The sequence below is a fragment of the Condylura cristata genome, unplaced genomic scaffold, assembly GCF_000260355.1.
Source record: "Condylura cristata isolate star-nosed mole 26May11 unplaced genomic scaffold, ConCri1.0 scaffold00003, whole genome shotgun sequence".
NCBI classification, from domain to species: Eukaryota; Metazoa; Chordata; class Mammalia; order Eulipotyphla; family Talpidae; genus Condylura; species Condylura cristata.
This window is the reverse complement of record NW_004567104.1, coordinates 19402099-19419623: the sequence shown is the minus strand read 5'-3', so window position 1 is coordinate 19419623 and position 17525 is coordinate 19402099. Positions and strand designations below refer to the sequence as shown.

Sequence of the window (17525 nt, the reverse complement as noted above, 5' to 3'; positions counted from 1 at the left end):
AAAAAGATAATAGACTATTCAAATGAAAAATAATATGCTGTGGGGTTTATATTATGCAGAATTAAAGTATATGGCAACAAGAGAAAGAGATCGGGGGAAGAAATTGAAGTCTATTGTTGCAAGGCTCTTATATGTGAAATGGAGTAATATTTGATTATACACTGTAATAGCTTAAAGATATATGTTATCAATATGAACTCTAAATCAATAACAAATGAGATAATATAGAATTTTAAAAATATTACTACCCTAAAATTTGGTAAAGAAAGAAGAGAAAAATAAAAAAACAATTGCCAAGATATAAACATCTACAATGATCAAACGGTCTAAACACACCAATGAAAAGGGATTATGAAATTGTGTATTTAAAAAAAAAAAAAGACCACCCTTGTGGAGAAATCCTTTTGAGGTATTAGTTAACTAAACAAGGAGGTCATTAGACAAGGTGTTATAAAAAGTTAGCACAGACTTGATGGCTTAAACAGTAGATATTTATTCCTCACAGTTCTGCTGCTGGGAAGTCAGAGCTCAGGGTGCCTGCATGACTGGGCTCTGACTAGGGCCACTTCCTGGCTTGTAAACAGCTGCCTTCTCACTGCCTCCACCCATGACAGGACGCAGAGGGGGCTTATATGGACACAAATGTCCTGGGAGGGGAGGGGCTTCCACCCTTATGACCCCAGTATTTTCTGGAGACCTGACTTCCCATTATCACCATCTTAAGTACTTCAGTATATGAATTTCAGGGGAACACAAACATCTAGTCTATAGCATTATCTGTAACTCTCTTTTTCCTTCTTTTATCTCATGTAGAGACAACCAGGGACAGATTTTCTTCTGACTTAAAAGCAGTTCAGGGTTTAAAAAAAGCACTGAATTTATATAATGGTATACATATTATATAATTCATATCTAAGTATGTTACTTCAATAAAAACATTTATTTAAATGTACTTGAGACATTGGAGAATGGAGTCCTGACTTAGAAGAGAAGGAAGTTGGTGCTACCTCGTGTCCTCTTGAGATGATTTGAGTTGCCCTTCACCTTGACCATCACCCTCCCCTAGCCCCCACTGGCACCGCGTTTCCGCTCCACTCCCTCCCCCACACACTGAGGGTGGAGATGAAAGTGCCAGCTCTTGCACAGGGCCACTTGTGGTTTTCCTCCCCCTGGGGGCAGCATGTGGGAGGGCCTTCCAGTTACTCCTCATAATGAAAATGACTTTGGCTTCGCTGTCACAGTGAATGAGAAAAGAAGAGAAGTGTCTTTCTTGTTCCCCCATCTGCCTTGGGATTATCCTGGTGCCATTCAGAAGACCTGGCCGGCCTTGCTGAGGAGGGGGGCAGCGCACAGCAGACTCAGCCCGCGTGAGGCAGCTGTCTCCCTGGGTCCCCAGCCATGCCCTGGCATCTCTCCGCAGTGGTGATGGTCTTCACGTCCCTGACTGGTGAGTGACACTTAGGGCTTTGCATAGGGACCCTGGCATGTCTGGTCTCAACAAATTTACATGCATCTTGATCCCACTGAGCAAGAGGAAACAGGACAGACTGCAGACAGCTGTCATCGCTCCAGGACTCTAGGTGGCTGCTGTGAGAACGTCTCCACGTTCCACTGTGGGTACAGCTTCAGTCTTTCTAAGGACGTTCAGAGACTGGGCTCGTTTTTCATGAGTTGAGCAGTGTGAGTGTTAACCCCAGAAGACAGTGAGGCGGCCCCTGCTTCCCTTACCAGAGAGAGTTTGGAGACATCAGTGTGATTTCACAGCTGGTGAAGGGACCCAGCACCCAGAGAAGGGGCTCTGGCCATACTGTCTGGGAAAATCACATCATGTTTTACTTTTCTCAAGTGAAAGTGCTATTCTATTCTATAAAGAGTAAGTTGTGAAAATGCCTGAGACGTAGCCTGACAAACTGCCCTGTCAGAAAGGGGTAAGCCTGGCCAGCAAGGACTTTTCTAATTACCATCACACTTCCGATAACAGAGAGTGACTGGGATACTGTGCTTATCGTGATTATTTTATATCCTCACTCCCTGCTTTTTCCCTAAGACATTGAGTCTTCTTAAGTGCTGTCATCAATTTTTTTGGTTAATTCACAATTCCTTCTGGAATCACTAAATGGAGCATGTGAGGGAGTAGCCACTGTCCCCCATCCCGCTAGCCTGCTCAGAAGGGGGCACAGTTGCACTGGAGTAGAACATTATAGTCCTGAAAGCTGGGTTAAGGGGCCGGAGCTGTCTGAGTCCAGTGACCTATGCCACACTTTCAGAACTTCAGTTTCATGTTCTTTTGGAGGCAAAGGGAAGTCATTGTTAGATCTGGCAGAGCAAGCTACACACACGGCAAAAGCTCCCAGGCAATCAGTGATTTCAGTGAGTGTGGTGAGCTCTAATTCAGTGGCCAGCAGATGACTGTGATTCACGAACACTGCAAGGGGTCACTCTCTACCATGGCAGCTTGGGAGAAAGTGCCTACCTTGCTCTTTCCTGTCTGAGTTGCAACTTCTCAGAGGTGAACTGAGTGAATGAAGCCCCATTTTCAAGACAAGGAAATTGAGGCTTGAAGGTATCTTGCATGGTCACTCAGCCAGCTAGGGCTGCCCTGAGATTTGCAAGCTCCCAGTCTCCCTTTGCACTCTCTGCTCTGCTCTACTGCCCTTCCCAGCCCTCATGTGTAAGTTCGAGAAAGACTTGTTGAAGTGAATGTTAGCAAAAACCATTAGATGTTCTAGGAGAGACCTAACTTCTCAGTAAACTAGTTATGTCATCTTTGTCCGTCTTGCTTTCCTGGTCTCAGATCCCTTCCCCATACAATGAGAAGGGGATTTAAGTCTGTATCCGTTAAGTTTAGATTCAGCTGCACATATGAGACAAGGCCCAAATGGTATCAACTGAGCAAAACAAATGATTGTTTCTGTCATGTGAAAACAGGTCCAGAGGGATGTAGATGACTCTGGCTTGGAGGCTCATTATCAGGGACCCACCAGCCAAGCTGCACCTTCCACTTTCAAAAGTCTTCAGGGCCTGCTGCCATCACATGTCAGTAGGAGGAAGAAAACCAAAAGCAATAGAGAGCCCCCCTCCCCCACCCCAGGTGATTGAGGTCCCCCTAAGCAGCCTTCCCAGAAGGGCACATAACCCAGTGTTTGGATTGCTTGGTGCAAACTCAGTCACCTGTCAGCTGGAAAAAAGGCTTGGACATAGGATTCTTTTTCCAGGCAGCAAAAGCTCAGCTTAAACTCATGGTGCTATTCTTAAGAAAAAAGGCCTAACTTTTGTCGCCAGGCTAGAGTGCGTGAGTTAGAGGGTTTGTGTGGCCTCTCCAAACCCTCAGGGCACTCTCAAACAGAGATTGGGTTTCCATCTTTCTGCTATAAGGTCTAAGGTCAACATGTGAAACTGTGACCTGAATCTTTCTAAGAGTCCACGCATCCAGAGACCTGCTGGGGCTGCTTCTATTGCCTAGGGAGATACCATGCCTCTGGATGTGCCATGAAGCCCCACTCTTTAGTATGTTCCCCAGTTCTGCAGACAAAGCGTAGCATCCACGTCTGCTAGGCCTGGTCCCCATGGCCCCCCTCATTGTCCCCTCTCCCTCATGTCCTCCTGGTATGTCCATCAGGGGGACCCCCTTGCTGTCTCCAAACATTCCTGGCTCCAGAGCCGGTTATGTAGATAACCTGCAAAGCAACGCTCGTTTAATTTCTCATATGCCTGAAGTATTTCTCTTTGTGTTGGAGTCCCTTTCCCATGGTCCTCAGAGCCTGCTTGGATAAAAATACTCATCTCACCAGGCGAGTAGTCCATTTCTGTGTCAGTCTCACGAGGCTTTGAGCACCTCAGGTAAAAGTCCCACCCCAGTGGCTGGTGTGGAACCCAGCCCAGAGGAGGCCCTTGCTATCAGTTGAAGTAGGTGTGACAGATACAGACAAAAGCTGACTGACAAGGGTCCACTGTCCTGGGGAAAAACCTTTGTGTGGTCACTGACTTGCCCAGGACCTGGCAGACTACTAGTCTTCTGTCTGCATGTCCTATAGCTGTAGAGGAACCAAAACCTTCTCATGCCTCTTGCGATAGTTCACCTCCTCGAGAGGCTGAGCAATGGGTCCAGGTCCCAGAATCTTGTTTGCTGAGTCTCCTGAATCCCAGGAGATGCTGGGGTTAAGTGTCTTGGAGAATTGGCATGTGGACTCCAGGGGTGTGTTTTTGAATCGAGGGTAGGTAGAGAAAGATTTTGAGCTATACCCTGACCCTACTTCTACCCATTGCCTTCTTTGTGGGTCTCAGAGAGACCTGAGAATTGACTAAACTATGTGGTCAAAGGTTCTTTTTGGCCAAGACATGCCATGTACATTTGGTTATATACAGAGTTTGTAAAACAGTATTGCTTTGAGTGTTATTTCCATTGAATAAATAACATAAACTCTCTAGAACACAAGACATTCCTGGAAACCATATCTAAGCGATCAGTAAATATCCAGTAATTAGAGTTCTTATTGTTGTAACTATGACAAAAAATAACTATTTAGAAATAAATGGAATGTGAAAAAAGTGATCGTATAGAGCTTATAGGTAACTTTGACTGGATATGTACTTCAGGAATATAGAGCAGAGAGCACCAGCAAAGAGCAATCTTCTTATCTTTCTCCCCAAGCTTCCCCAAGTCATTTCCCAGTACCCAGGAGCTACAGCTCAACTAGTGTCTGTGGATAAATACAGCGAAGCCACAGCTTTGAAGGGACCGGCTGCCCTCAGTGCGCCTGCTCACCCACTCCCAGAGGACACTGTTTGTTGTTTGTCCACTTTCCAGGTTATTGTGCCTGGAAGGAGGACGAAGGATGGAACTATTCCAGTTATAAACATCAGGACTGATAGTTTGCTGGTACACACTGGCCAGATTTATGTTGGATATTTGGCTTTTAGTTTGTTTTATTTTTTAAAAGATTTATTTATTTATGCATGCAAGAACTGGGATAGAGGCCAGAGGTGTGGGAGGTGAGAGCATTCACCAGAGGCAGATCTACTGAAATACACTGCTGAGGAGAGCAGCAGGTGAGATAAGAGAGGTCTGCTGTGCCATGTGGGTCAGCTCCCTGGCTGGGGATTGAACTCATGCTGCCACAGCTGTAGGTAACTTCCTAGGGCTGAGACTTAACCACCAGGGATACCTATGCATAATAGTTTTTAGAGAAGAAAATGACAAGAGCATGGAGGAAGGAGTCTGTGAGCTGCTAGTGTATTAATGCTTTATTTCTAACTTGCAGTGATTACGAAGTATGGCAGTCCAATAAGAGCAGTAGTCTTGACAGATGTCACAGACGAGCCTCCACCTATGACAGCAGCTACAGCACAGACCCCAGCAAAATCTTCTATCCTTCAAATAACTAACCAAGTGCCTCATAAAACTTTAGCATCAAGATTAATGGATAATTACATCACTTCTCAGCGAGCTGCCACCACCTCCAACTCTGAGAATACAAGAAAAACTCAGGCAACAACTTTCCTGGCAACTACAAAAATTACCCCATCCACTAGTCCAATAATGCACACTCTAGTCACAAACCTGCCTACATCCAACACCTCTTACCCGGCCGCTCAAGTCAATGAAGCTACAATCGGCCCCAACACCTCACATACAACTGTCCTGGTCACGGAAGCTACAATCAGCCCCAACACTTCACACACCACCTCACACACAGCTGCTTCAGTTACTGAAGCCACAGCTGGTCACATTACCTCTCACACTGCTGCTTCAGTCACTAATGTGACTAGAATCAACTCCAGCACAATTCCTGGTTCACGGTCACACACCGTCACCACACCAGAACACACAGCCAGAACTAGCCCATCAAATATCAGCCACACAACAGAAACCACCCAGCCCAGTAACCAGACCACCCTCCCGGCAACTTTGTCCACTTCGTCACACAATAGCACAAGTCAGGAGCCTACCCAGTCCATCCACACCCTCGGACCAGCCACAGCTATACACAATGCCACCCAAACAGCCTCACCGACCACCAAAGCTCCTGGGCCCACACTTTCACCTCAGCCATCATCAGCCAAGACTGGGATTTATCAAGTTTTCAATGGAAGCAGACTCTGTATCAAAGCGGAGATGGGAATAGAGCTGATAGTTCAAGACACAGCATCGGTAAGTGGGGCTCACAAGACTTTAACAATTCCTTCAAAATAATTTTTTTAAAGATCTATTTATTTATGCATGCAAGAGCTGGGGTATAGACCAGAGGTGCGGGAGAGTGAGAGGATTCACCAGAGACAGAGTGGGGAGCAGAACATGCAGATTGACTGAAATACACTGCTGAGGAGAGCAGTGGGTGGGTCAGGAGAGGTCTGCCACACCTTGTGGGTCATTTCCAGGGCCTGGGATCGAACTCGTGCTTCATAGTGCTGCACTTTAACCCATTGCATCAATGGGGAAATTTTCTTCAAAATTTTTGAATAAGTTTACTTTGCTAAGAATGGACATCGCCCTATATCCTGTGTCTTTTAATGCAATAAAGAAGTGTGAGCTCCTCTTGTTCCAGGGAGTTCCATTAAAAGGTAAATCTGGGCCCTCCCTGGTGGCGCTGCCGGTTAAAGCACAGCACTAAGAAGGTAAAGCCACTTCAGCATGAGTTTGATTCCTGCCTGCCCCGGAGGCGACCACATGGCGTGGCAGACCTCTCCTGGCCCGCCCACTGCTCCCCTCAGCAGTGTACTTCGTTGATCTGCCTGTTATGCTCCCCACTCTATCTCCGGTGAAGCCTCTCGCCGCCCCTGAGCCTCTGGCCTGTACCCCAGTTCTGTATGCATAAATAAAATAAATCTTAAAAAAAAAAAAAGGGCAAATCTGTTTTAAAGTAGATACAAAGATGGAGACTATTACAGGCTGTTAAGAGAGAGAAAACACACACCCCAAATCTAAATATGCATGCCCTTCTCCTTCAGCCAACACAGGCAGAGGGTTTTCAGCCTGTCCCTAACTCTCTGGAAAACTTCCAAGCCTCTGCAACTTTCCTATGAAGTGAGTGGCTTATGAGTTTCCAGGTAACTGACATGAATATCAAAAGCCTAGATTAACAAAAAGAAAATAGGAGATGAAATAGGGCTAAGATTATTTAGTTTCTAAAGAAATCACATAGAAATAATACTTTCCTTTTTGTGTTTTTTATGAGTTCAAATAAAATTTCTACATTCAGATTTTCATTTGAAACAGAAGTTTATATTTAACAAAAATAAATTTCACACAGCTTGGAAGTCAGAGGTGTTATCTAGGACATTTGAATTTTCCACTGAACATCCACTTGTCTTGAGGTTCAGGTTCATCTTCTCCTTGTACTTCCACTTCCCAGGTGAGAGTTTTCCTCTACTGTCTCATTGAACTGACCTACTTATTTGGTTTAGGTTTTTTCACCAAAGAGATACTTCAACATCGACCCTAATGTAACCCACGCTTCTGGGAACTGTGGCTTCCGAAAATCTGACCTTCTCTTGAATTTCCAGGGTGGATTTGTGAATTTCACATTTACCAAGGTGAGGTGTGAACTTCCTTATATTAATTAGCATTGGAATTGCTTTCCTTTTCCCAACTTTGGGGTCCAGTGGTACAATCCCCCACTTCAGTTTAAGTTGTAGTGGAAATAGATCTCAGAGCATTTTGACATATTTTCAGATAAGAAAGAAGTCATGGAGAGGGAGAGGGAGGAAGTGTCAACATCTCATGTTTGCCTTCTTCCCCCTTCTGCCTCTTCTGTGCACCCAAGAATCCTCTTAGGGGAGCCTTGGTCTTGAGGAACCTGGTCACAAATGCCCTCTGCAAGCCACCCAAAAGAGGAAGTTATCGAGAGGAACAGACTCAGAAATTTCCATCAGGCACCGGAGAAACCAAAATCAAGTATTAAAATGGGTTCTTTCCAATTTCGAGGGGTAAGATTTAGGAACTAAAAGGCCCTGGGTTTTCCATGCCTTATTTCTAGAAGGAGGAAAACACTGGAGTGGAAATAACATAGACGTGAGGTCAGAGCCCCTCAGTGGCAAATTTGATTTTGTTACTTGTTCTCCCTGTGATACTTTGCAGACAATTTAATTGGTCTGAGCTTTATCACTTGAAAATGAACAAAAGGAATTAGAGATCACCTCTTAGTGTTGTGCAAAAATTATAATAATAATAATAAATGTTGTGCAACACCTGGAAGGGAGATACTCCTTAGCTGTCAGCATAGCAGTGACTGAAATCAGGACATGTCTTTGGGAGAGAATGCCACCCTCAAAGGAGAGACTTGCTCCTGCTTGCCCACAGTGTCTTTCAAGTAGGCTGAGTTAAGATCTGGGAAGGAGGTACTCAAGTCACCCTTCCAGCTAAGGCTTAATGTGGGCCTCCATACCTGTCAATATCACCCATCTGGACCCTGAGATTAGAGGGGTCTTGACGAGCAGATGTTGGAAAGGAATTTGGGATCAGACAAATCAAGACTAATTCTCTACCATAGTATTTACTAGCTGTGTGATCTGTCTGTTGGGGCTTGTCTCCTTCTCTATAAAATGGAAATCACTATCCCCACCTTGTAGTAATACTGAAGTGTCAGGTTTCAGGCCTGGCCTGAAGAAAGGAGCCCAGGCTGCAGTGACAGCACTGGGTCCTGGCCACTAGCCCACCACAGGTCGGTGTCTCGCGAAGGCAGAGCAGGAACTTCACAGACGCTCAGGCAAGCAAATGAGGAGGCAAATTGGTTTAGAAAAAGAAAAAGTTTATTTAGTAGAAAAGGAAGAGACATAATGTGGGACTCCAGGCTGGCGGAACCAGACCAGGGCGGGGTGAGGAAGCGGAAGTGGCTCATGCCTTAGGGAGAGCAGACCTTCTGTCCTTAGTTATTCTAGAACTCTGCCAGTCTCTTTGTGGTTGGTTAGTTCTCCATGGTCTCTCTCACTGTCTTAATGTCTCTGTGTCCAGAACTAAGTCTCTGTGTCCCAGCCATATCTAAGAGTCCTTTTTCTTTATTTCCTTGTTCTGGAATGTCCTGTTGCCTCCTAGTTTTGGGGTGTTGGATTAGTTGCCTTTGGGACTTGTTGCCCTTCTCTCTAGGCCCCTATATGCACTGTCCCTGAAGCTGCCTAATTATCCTTAACTTGTCCTAGATCTAAGTAGAACCATTGGAGGAATTAGAAGTGGTATCTAGAAACCATCCAGCATAATGCTTGGTACATAACAGAATTTCTTTCTTTTTTTTTTTTTTAAGATTTATTTATTCATTCATTCGTACAGAACTGGGGTACAGGCCAGAGATGCAGAGGGTGAGAAGATTCACCAGAGACAAAGTGGGGAACAGAACAGGCAGATCGATGAAGCACACTGCTGAGGGGAGCAGCAGGCGGGTCAGGAGAGGTCTGCCACACCATGTGGTCACCTCCGGGGCAGGTGGGGATCAAACTCATGTGGAAGTGGCTTTAGATTCTCAGTGCTGCGCCACCAGGGAGGGCCTATTTCTTATTCATTTAGTTTTAGGCAGAGAAGCAAGGAGTTTATTGTCAGAGAAGCAAAGATAAGAGGACAGGAAAGCTCTCTGAGCAGAGAGGGATCCAAGCAGGTAACCCATAACAATATTTAGTGAAGGGGGGTTGTTATTATCACTTGAACTTGAAAACTTGATTCTCTGGGGTGCATTTCTCCCCTTAAGGAAATATACTTGAGATGTCAATAGTTGATATTCAGTACTGAATGGGACACCCTCACACAAGAAGAATATTCAGGACAGAATGAATGACTCTCCCCCTGGACAGTTGGAAGCAGACAAAAATGACAACATCATTTTGTCAGAGAAGCAGAGGACATAGGCATTGCAGTTATGATTTAGGTCAGATCCTAGTTCTCCCCACACATACATTATGTGAACAACGGTCTACAAGAAGGCATCCAAACCCATGGCATTTACCTGTGGCAGAAGAGGGCCACTGTTGCCTGACCTTCGGCAGAACCACAAGCAGGAGTTTCTCGGTGACCCTCAACTTCTGTTCTTGCCAGCTTGTCTCCTGTTTCCCATGTCCTTTTCCTTTGCCTTCAGATTGGACTCTATTGACTCCATTCAAGTGGTGAACCCTCCTTGTCTTTCGGAAGTTCTCTTTTTCTCCTGTTACCTCTCCCTCCAAAAGCAAAGCAGGACATGAGACCCAGGTAAAAAGACCAACCAGACCTCCCAACTCCACCACTTTCCGGGAAGAGCATTTGAGCTGCTCAGTCAGGCCCAAAGTGTAGTAGCCACTTTTCTTACCCTCGTTGCCTTGCCCAGCACCAGCTCCCTAGCAGTTGACTTTAGCTTTGCAAAGAAAGTCATTGAATGTCCCCTCCAGCCTTAGTCTCTCTGGGGAATTTCTGCATTTTGAAAGAGAACTTGCATAAGCCACAATAACAAGGACCAATTCAAAAAGTACAAGGGCTAAGTACAGAACTTCGGGTAAAGCACAGACTTGTAAAAATTTATTTTTCCTTGAAACAGGCAATCCTTATTTTTCTTTTCCCCTGCTTTTGATGAGGACATAAACATAAGAAGGTTTTAGTTTTCCATTAAATCTGCATAGGAAAAACATAAGTGGTCGATGGGTGAGGAGACCATAGGGGTCAGAGAAGGCAGGCCACCCCAGGGGGGACCGTTATCCCTCAGCTTCTTGACAGGCCACCCCAGAGGGGGACATCATCCCTCACCTCTTTGGCTGGTAATACCAGTGGCCAGATTGGCATCCAACACAGGGACTGTCACTGTCTTTTACAGTGGACATTTGTTCTAAAGAACTGAGTGCCCATTCTGATTGATGCTGCTCTCCTGGGCTAATTTGTTAAATATTTGACACATAAGATCAGGCCATGGTGTCACAGATCTTATGATTGTTCAGAAGAAGACAGAAATCCAGATCTTTTCAGAAAAGCACAAGACCTGAAAATATTGCCAACATATTTTCTAAAAATGTGAATACAATGCTGGTCAAATAGAACAAAACTGTAAGCCAGTGTCTTCTGCCCTAAGAGATTGAATGAGCTTAGGCAGGAAAGTCATTGAACTGCTTCCACAAGAGAAATGAGCTAAATATTCCAGTCACTTTTCAAATGTCCCACCCTGCTACCCCAGGGTTTATCAGTAGCTACAGTATTAACATTCAGGCCAGACAGGTCTTTGTGGTGGAGACTGTCCTGGGCTTTGTGGGATGCTGGATGGCAGCCCTGGCCCCCCCTTACTCAATGCCAATAGCAGCACCTTAAACCAGGAGGCCACTGCCTAAAATGTCCCTAGAGCAAAATCAGCCCTGGTTGAGAATCACTCCTCTATAAAAATCGAACCTTGGAAAATAAGAGTTGATGTTAATGATAACATAATAGCTATTATTGATGAGAACCAAGTTGTAGAAGGATCAATGAATGCTCAATAACAAGCTTGATTTATTAGTAAGAATTGACTGAGCAGGTCTCCTTGATGGTACAAGGGGTTAAGTGTCAGCACTATGAAACTATTCACAGCCACTGCAGCACAAGTTCGATCCCCCACCAGGGAGCTGACCCACATGGCGCAGCACACTCTCCTGGTGTGCCCACTGCTCCTCTCAGCAGTGTATTTCAGTAAGTCTGCCTGTTCTGTTCCCTCTCTGTCTCTGGTGAATCCACTCTCTCCCTCCACTCCCCACAGCTTTATATGTATAAATAAATAAAATAAATATTAAAAAAAAAAGAATTAACTAAGCATCTACTGTTTTCCCAATGCTGAGCTAGACATTACAGGAGAACATAAAAGACACATAGATTATACTTCTGTGTTTTCAATCATGTGTAGTAATTTGTACATTTTTTGATTGAAATACAGTGACAAAACATGTAAAGAAAAATCTTCCTCCTAAGCTGTCACTTGGCTTTGTGTTCAATCAAGATGTAAATTATCTGTATCATCAGCTTTATGACCATGAATGAGTCACTCTCTCTCACTGAGAACCTTTCCACACCAGTATCTCATTTGATTAAAGTGACATGTGGAAAATTGTTCAGAGGCTTCAGGTTCAAGATAAATATATCTCCCCCACCCCCACCTTTGTGTTTTTTCTGTGAGCAACTCTCCCTTTCTCATCTACCTCATAGGGAAGGCAGCTTAAGACCTCAGCTGTGGCTCTGGGATGTGGGAGAAATCAGTCACCTCCAGGTGGGGAGGGGAACCATGCCAGACAGTGGATTGGGCAACCATGACCTTGAGATGCAGTGATGCCAGCCTGCTGGGGCATTTCAGAAATATTTGGGGACCTCTTCAATCAGAGACTCCTGAGAACACCTATCAGGATTCAAATGCAGACACCCTCAGAATGTGCTGTTTTTTCCATAGAACCTCTCAAGTGTGCTATTTCATGTGGCTTTCCTCTTGCTTTCCTTGTGCCTGGCCTTCCCACCTCTCAGTCCCCTTTTTTTATCTGTACCTTTGGCTCAATTATCATTACTCTCTGAAGTCCCCTCCCCTCCACCTCCATTCTAGATAAAAGTGGGAGACTTTCTTATTTTGATTCCCTGAGTCTGCATTTACTGTTTCTCAAATTCCATGGATGTATTTATTACACATATCACCATCTTCAAGGCAAAGTCTCTGATTTACTCACATCTGTCTCTCTAGTGTCCAGCCCTAACTTTGTACATTAGATATCTTTAGCAAACACTGGATGAACAAATATAGCAATAAAAGGGTAAGCCTAAATTTTAGAGCATTCAGAACTCAATTGCCAAAAGGTAAGTCTGCAGCGCTAAAGAATCCTCTCTGGTTACTTCTTGTTATGTCCAGAACAACATTTCATTGATTTAGCACAACTATGCTGAACAAAAAGTCCTGATTGATGTTAAGGACAAAACCACATCCTGAACAACCGTAACTATAAAAAGCCAGTGATGTACTTTGCAGAAGTGAAGGCAACCTCCAGGACCACTGGCTGCTGCCTTCTTGGGTTAGCTGGACTGGCTGGTTTGCTCAGGACCTATCTTTTGCTAGGGAGGATGTTAAGGATCCTTGAGGAATTAAGATCTTTTTAATGAGACAATCCAGAACTATCTTTAGATACTGTGTTAGCACACCAATGGTTAAACAGTGAGATGCTTTAAATGTTAAGTGTCATATTTGGCACTTAGGGACTGAGTCCTTAGGCTGGTTTTGTCAGTGGTTATACACAAAAAAATTTCACTTCATCTTCAAGAAGCTAGCATGGTAGATATTTGTTGTTCTCCAGTGAATGAGAAAACATCTGGTAGCAATAACACTGTGGTTGTTAAAGGAGAAAGCAGATACTAAGCTGGGTAATATGTGACATGTAATCTGTGTTTTGATTAAATTTGACACCTGCCAGCAGCTCCCAGCTGTCCCCAATTCCCTATCTGTGAGAACACAGTCCCCCAAAGGTTTCAGTTTTGATCAATAAGGTTATCTAAGCTAGCTCATTTACTTGTTATCTCTTAAATTTGTTACGGATCTAAACTTTAGGAAGTAGATCAAAATTATTTTTGAGTTCAATAGGGCAATTAACCACTGCTAACAATTAACCATTGTTAATAACATCAGTTAAAGCTTGAGTGAAAATGCTGTTACAAGTTTTTCACAAGGATTCCTTCATTTAATCCTCACATCAACATAAAGGATAAGTCCTATTACTTTTCTCCCCAGTCTTACATTAAAGAAGAACTCAAGTTTTTAGAATATGCACAAAATTTTGGTAATTCAAAGTAAGCTAACTTAGGAACAAAGAGATGTTTTTAAAGATAGTATTTTAAAATCCTAGTAGCATTTCATTCTCTCAAATAATCACTCTCTAATATCTTTTCATGACTGAATGACTAGTTCACCTAATCATTGGTGATGGTGTAGCTCAGGAGTCAACAACTTTGGCTTCCTGACTAGCCCACCACCAAAAAATATACAACTCAAGCTAAAAATTATTTGGCTTTTACATTTTTAAATGGCTTAGGGGATAAAGAAGAATATTCTGTAAAACATGAAAATTGCATGAAATTCCAATTTTGATATCCATAAATGGTTGTTTGGGAACATGACCACACTCACTGGTTATGTTAGCTGGGGCTACTTTTGCAAGGGTTGAGTGGTTGCTACTGAGAACCATAAAGCCTGTGTCATTTACCATCAGAAAAACTCACCCATCCCTCACAATAAACTTCAACCCTACTCCTGTTCAAATTATTCCAGATTCTGAATTGGCATTGACTTACATTTAAAAAATACTTTGCCCTGGTTTACATAAAGGGCAACTTTATTTCCTGGAAGAACATGCTGTAACACTTCAGCTGACAGAAAGGTGGGTATAAATCAGAATCATTGAAAAAAAAAATCAGAATCATTGGATATCAGCACATCAATCATGTAGTGCTTGGAATTTCAAGGAAATTCCTCTTGCCCTTTGGTTTGCTTTTCCTTTACCAGAAAGCTAGACTTCAGCTTTGGCTCAGCAAACACTTGGCTAATGTTGACTCAGTCAGAGCAGAAGGAAACCTGGAACTAACTCCACACTGTTTCCTGTTGGGTCCCTGAGAGGAGCTCTCTGGACATGAGCACTCACCACAGTCACGTGGCAGCCTTTCTTTGTGCATTAGCTGGAAAAAGTCCTGTTTGTGTGGAACAGGAATGGCCCTTCCAAGTCAGGGCTGGCTTCTGGTGTGTGACCTGCTTCATTGGAAGAGCCTGGGCATAGCTAAATATTTTGCTATCACATCTTGAAACTCTTTTTTTCTTTTTTTAAAATTTATTTATTTATTCATACGAGAACTGGGGTGCAGGCCAGAAGTGCGAGCAGTCACTAGAGACAGTAGGTAGCAGAATGATTGAAATATACTGCTGAGGGGCACAGAGCAGGGGCGAGACAGGTGAAGTCTGCTTTGCCATATGTGGGTCAGCTCTCTGGCCAGGGATCCAACTCATGATGCAGTGGCTGCCAAGGCTGTGGATAGCTTCATAGTGCTGTGATTTAATCTGTCGCACCACCAGGAAGGGTCCCCCCAATCTTAAAATTCTTGAGCAATTTTTGAACAAGTAGTGATCCTGCATTTTCATTTTGTACTACAAATTTTGTGCTAGTCCTGCTTCCAAATGATGGTTCTATATAGGCTGCTGAATCTCAGGAAGTGTTCAGGAGAGTTCTTACATAGTGAGTTTTTTGTCTATAAAATGTACCCCATGGGTGAATATGTAGGACATAACCCTGTAGAGCACATCTTACCTTATCTCAAAAACTGTGAATTAAACTTAGATCCTTAACTCCTCTGAGACTCTTTGTTCTCAGTTGTAAAATGGGTTGATGATATTTATTCTGTCTGGAGGTTGTTGTGAGGATCAAAAGAAGCAGTATAGTGATAGCATGCACTTGTGAACTGTGACACCCTTAAAGAAATTCAAAGTGCCTTCTCTTCACCGTGAGGGTAGAATGGGAGAGGCCACAGGACAGGAAGCTTCCCAGGGGTTCAGAGGCTGCCTCATCACTGTGCCCTGCCAGCCAAAGAGTTTCCAAAAACAAAGCATGCCCTGTGTAAGACCTTTCATTGAATCATCTCTGCTCTTAGGCTAATATAGGGCTTTGTCACACTGCCCGTGGTCCCTCAAGTACAGTGTCTCTTGTGCTAAAAAAGATCAAATGAAGTAAAACTTGAATGGTATGTGAAAGCAACCCAGCAAAGACCTGGACCATAGATATTTCTATCCAAAATGAATTCAGGGACTCCCTGATGTTGCAAGGAGTTAAGTCAACACCATGAAGGGGTTAAGTTGTCACCCACTGCAGCGTGAGTTCAATCACTAGCCAGGGAACTGACCCACAAGGCACAGCAGACCTTTCCTGCTGCTCCCCACAGCAGTGTATTTTAGCTCCCCACTCTGTCTCTGGTGAATTCTCTCACTCTCACATCTCTGGCCCACACCCCAGGTTTTGTATGCATAAATAAATAAAGATAAATCTTTTTAAAAATAAAATAAAATGAATGCAAGTCCAAGTGCCTTGTTCAACATGCCACTCATGGCATGAGTTGAGTACCTGGAAGGGGAGAGCCAGGTCTTATTCTTCTCCCAGGACCTAGACTACTACCTAGTCTGGAATGGATAAAAGTAGATGGGTTAAAGGCTAGGCTTAGAGATGGGCAACTTGATCGAATCTTCCCTTGGCTCCCTATTAGAACTATGACATTGGGCAAATCACCGAGCCCTCAGAAGTACCTGCCATGGTGCCTGGCACAGGTAGGATGCCAGGATGAGAAAGATGCAAGTCAGTAATTGATGGTCGATGAATTGTAGCATCTCAAGATTGAAGTATGAATAGCAGTGACTTTACTGAAACAATTTGCAAATGGGAACGCTTACATTGTACTAGCACTCATCATTCAACCCCCAATAATATACAAGTGAACTATAATTGTTCAAGGTTACTGTTGTTAAATTTCTTCAATGACTACTAAAAGACATTCAGTTTCAGATTCTGATTCTGTATTCTCTCATTTTTTTGTATCTCTTATTAATGGATAGTTTTCCAATGAATGTTTAAAGTAATAACACTGTGAACCACCTACTCTAAGAAATAAAAGCTCCCTTTTCAACTTGCCTTATCAGACCTCAGTTCAGTTCCCTTCAGTGTATGGATCCACTACCTTTCAAGTGGTCACAGTTATTTTGTAGTTGGTTTTGTTCCTGAGAAGGCAATTTCTGAATAAAATGTAGAGAATAGTTTTATATTTCTGAACACAACCATCTATAGTCCTCTTCAACTGAACACTCAATAATTTCAGGATGAACCGTTTCTTCCCAGAATCATTCTTAGAGGCTCTGTTTGGAGACATAAACACATCTGTTTAAAGTAATCAACGCCTCTGCAGAAAAATACACGCAGTTTTGCATACACTACTTTTCCCAGGGGGTTTATGGGTCCTATATAGCCCATAATTGCTGAAGTGTCTATGACTTCAGTTAGAATCTTTACCTTATCACATTCATTACCAGTAAAAACTGCCCCTCCAACCTCTCTACCTTCCAGATGTATTTGCATTTTAATAAGAAGAAATGTGGTCCAACTGAAGGGAATCAACTTGTTGGTGAAATCTGAATTTCAGGCTCTAGCAAGGATTCAGTAGCGGAAATTTGAACAGGGGAAGCCATTCCTTTTTTTTTTTTTTTAAGATTTATTTATGCATACAAGAATGGGGGTACAGGCCAAAGGTGTGAGGGTGTGGGGTGAGAGGACCCACCAAAGACAGAGTGGGGAGCAAGAGAGGCAGATATTCTGAAATACATTGCTGAGAGGAGCAGTGGATAGGTCAGGAGAGGTCTGCTAAACCATGTGGATCAGCAGCCTGGCTGGGGATCGAACTCGTGCTACAGTGGCTGCCAACAACTTCATAATGCTGTGCTTTAACCCCTTGTGCCACCAGCAAGGGCCCGAAGCCATTACTTATTTATTATTGTGTGGTATATTTAATCTTTTTGAAAATTTTAAATATAATTATGTTCATTACTGAAATAGCCCATATCAAG

General features: G+C 43.5%; 1 protein-coding gene across 1 annotated transcript in view; it reads left to right on the top strand.

The window, feature by feature from the left end:
- Nucleotides 1-1327: 1327 nt before the first annotated feature.
- LAMP3 (lysosomal-associated membrane protein 3) overlaps nt 1328-17525 on the top strand; it is a 29583-nt gene continuing 13385 nt past the window's right edge. Inside the window, exons 1-3 of the mRNA XM_012731655.1 lie at nt 1328-1447; nt 5262-6151; nt 7405-7533. Coding sequence (XP_012587109.1) covers nt 1399-1447; nt 5262-6151; nt 7405-7533 — 1068 coding nt within the window. The 5' untranslated portion in view covers nt 1328-1398. The remainder of the gene's footprint in view (nt 1448-5261; nt 6152-7404; nt 7534-17525) is intronic.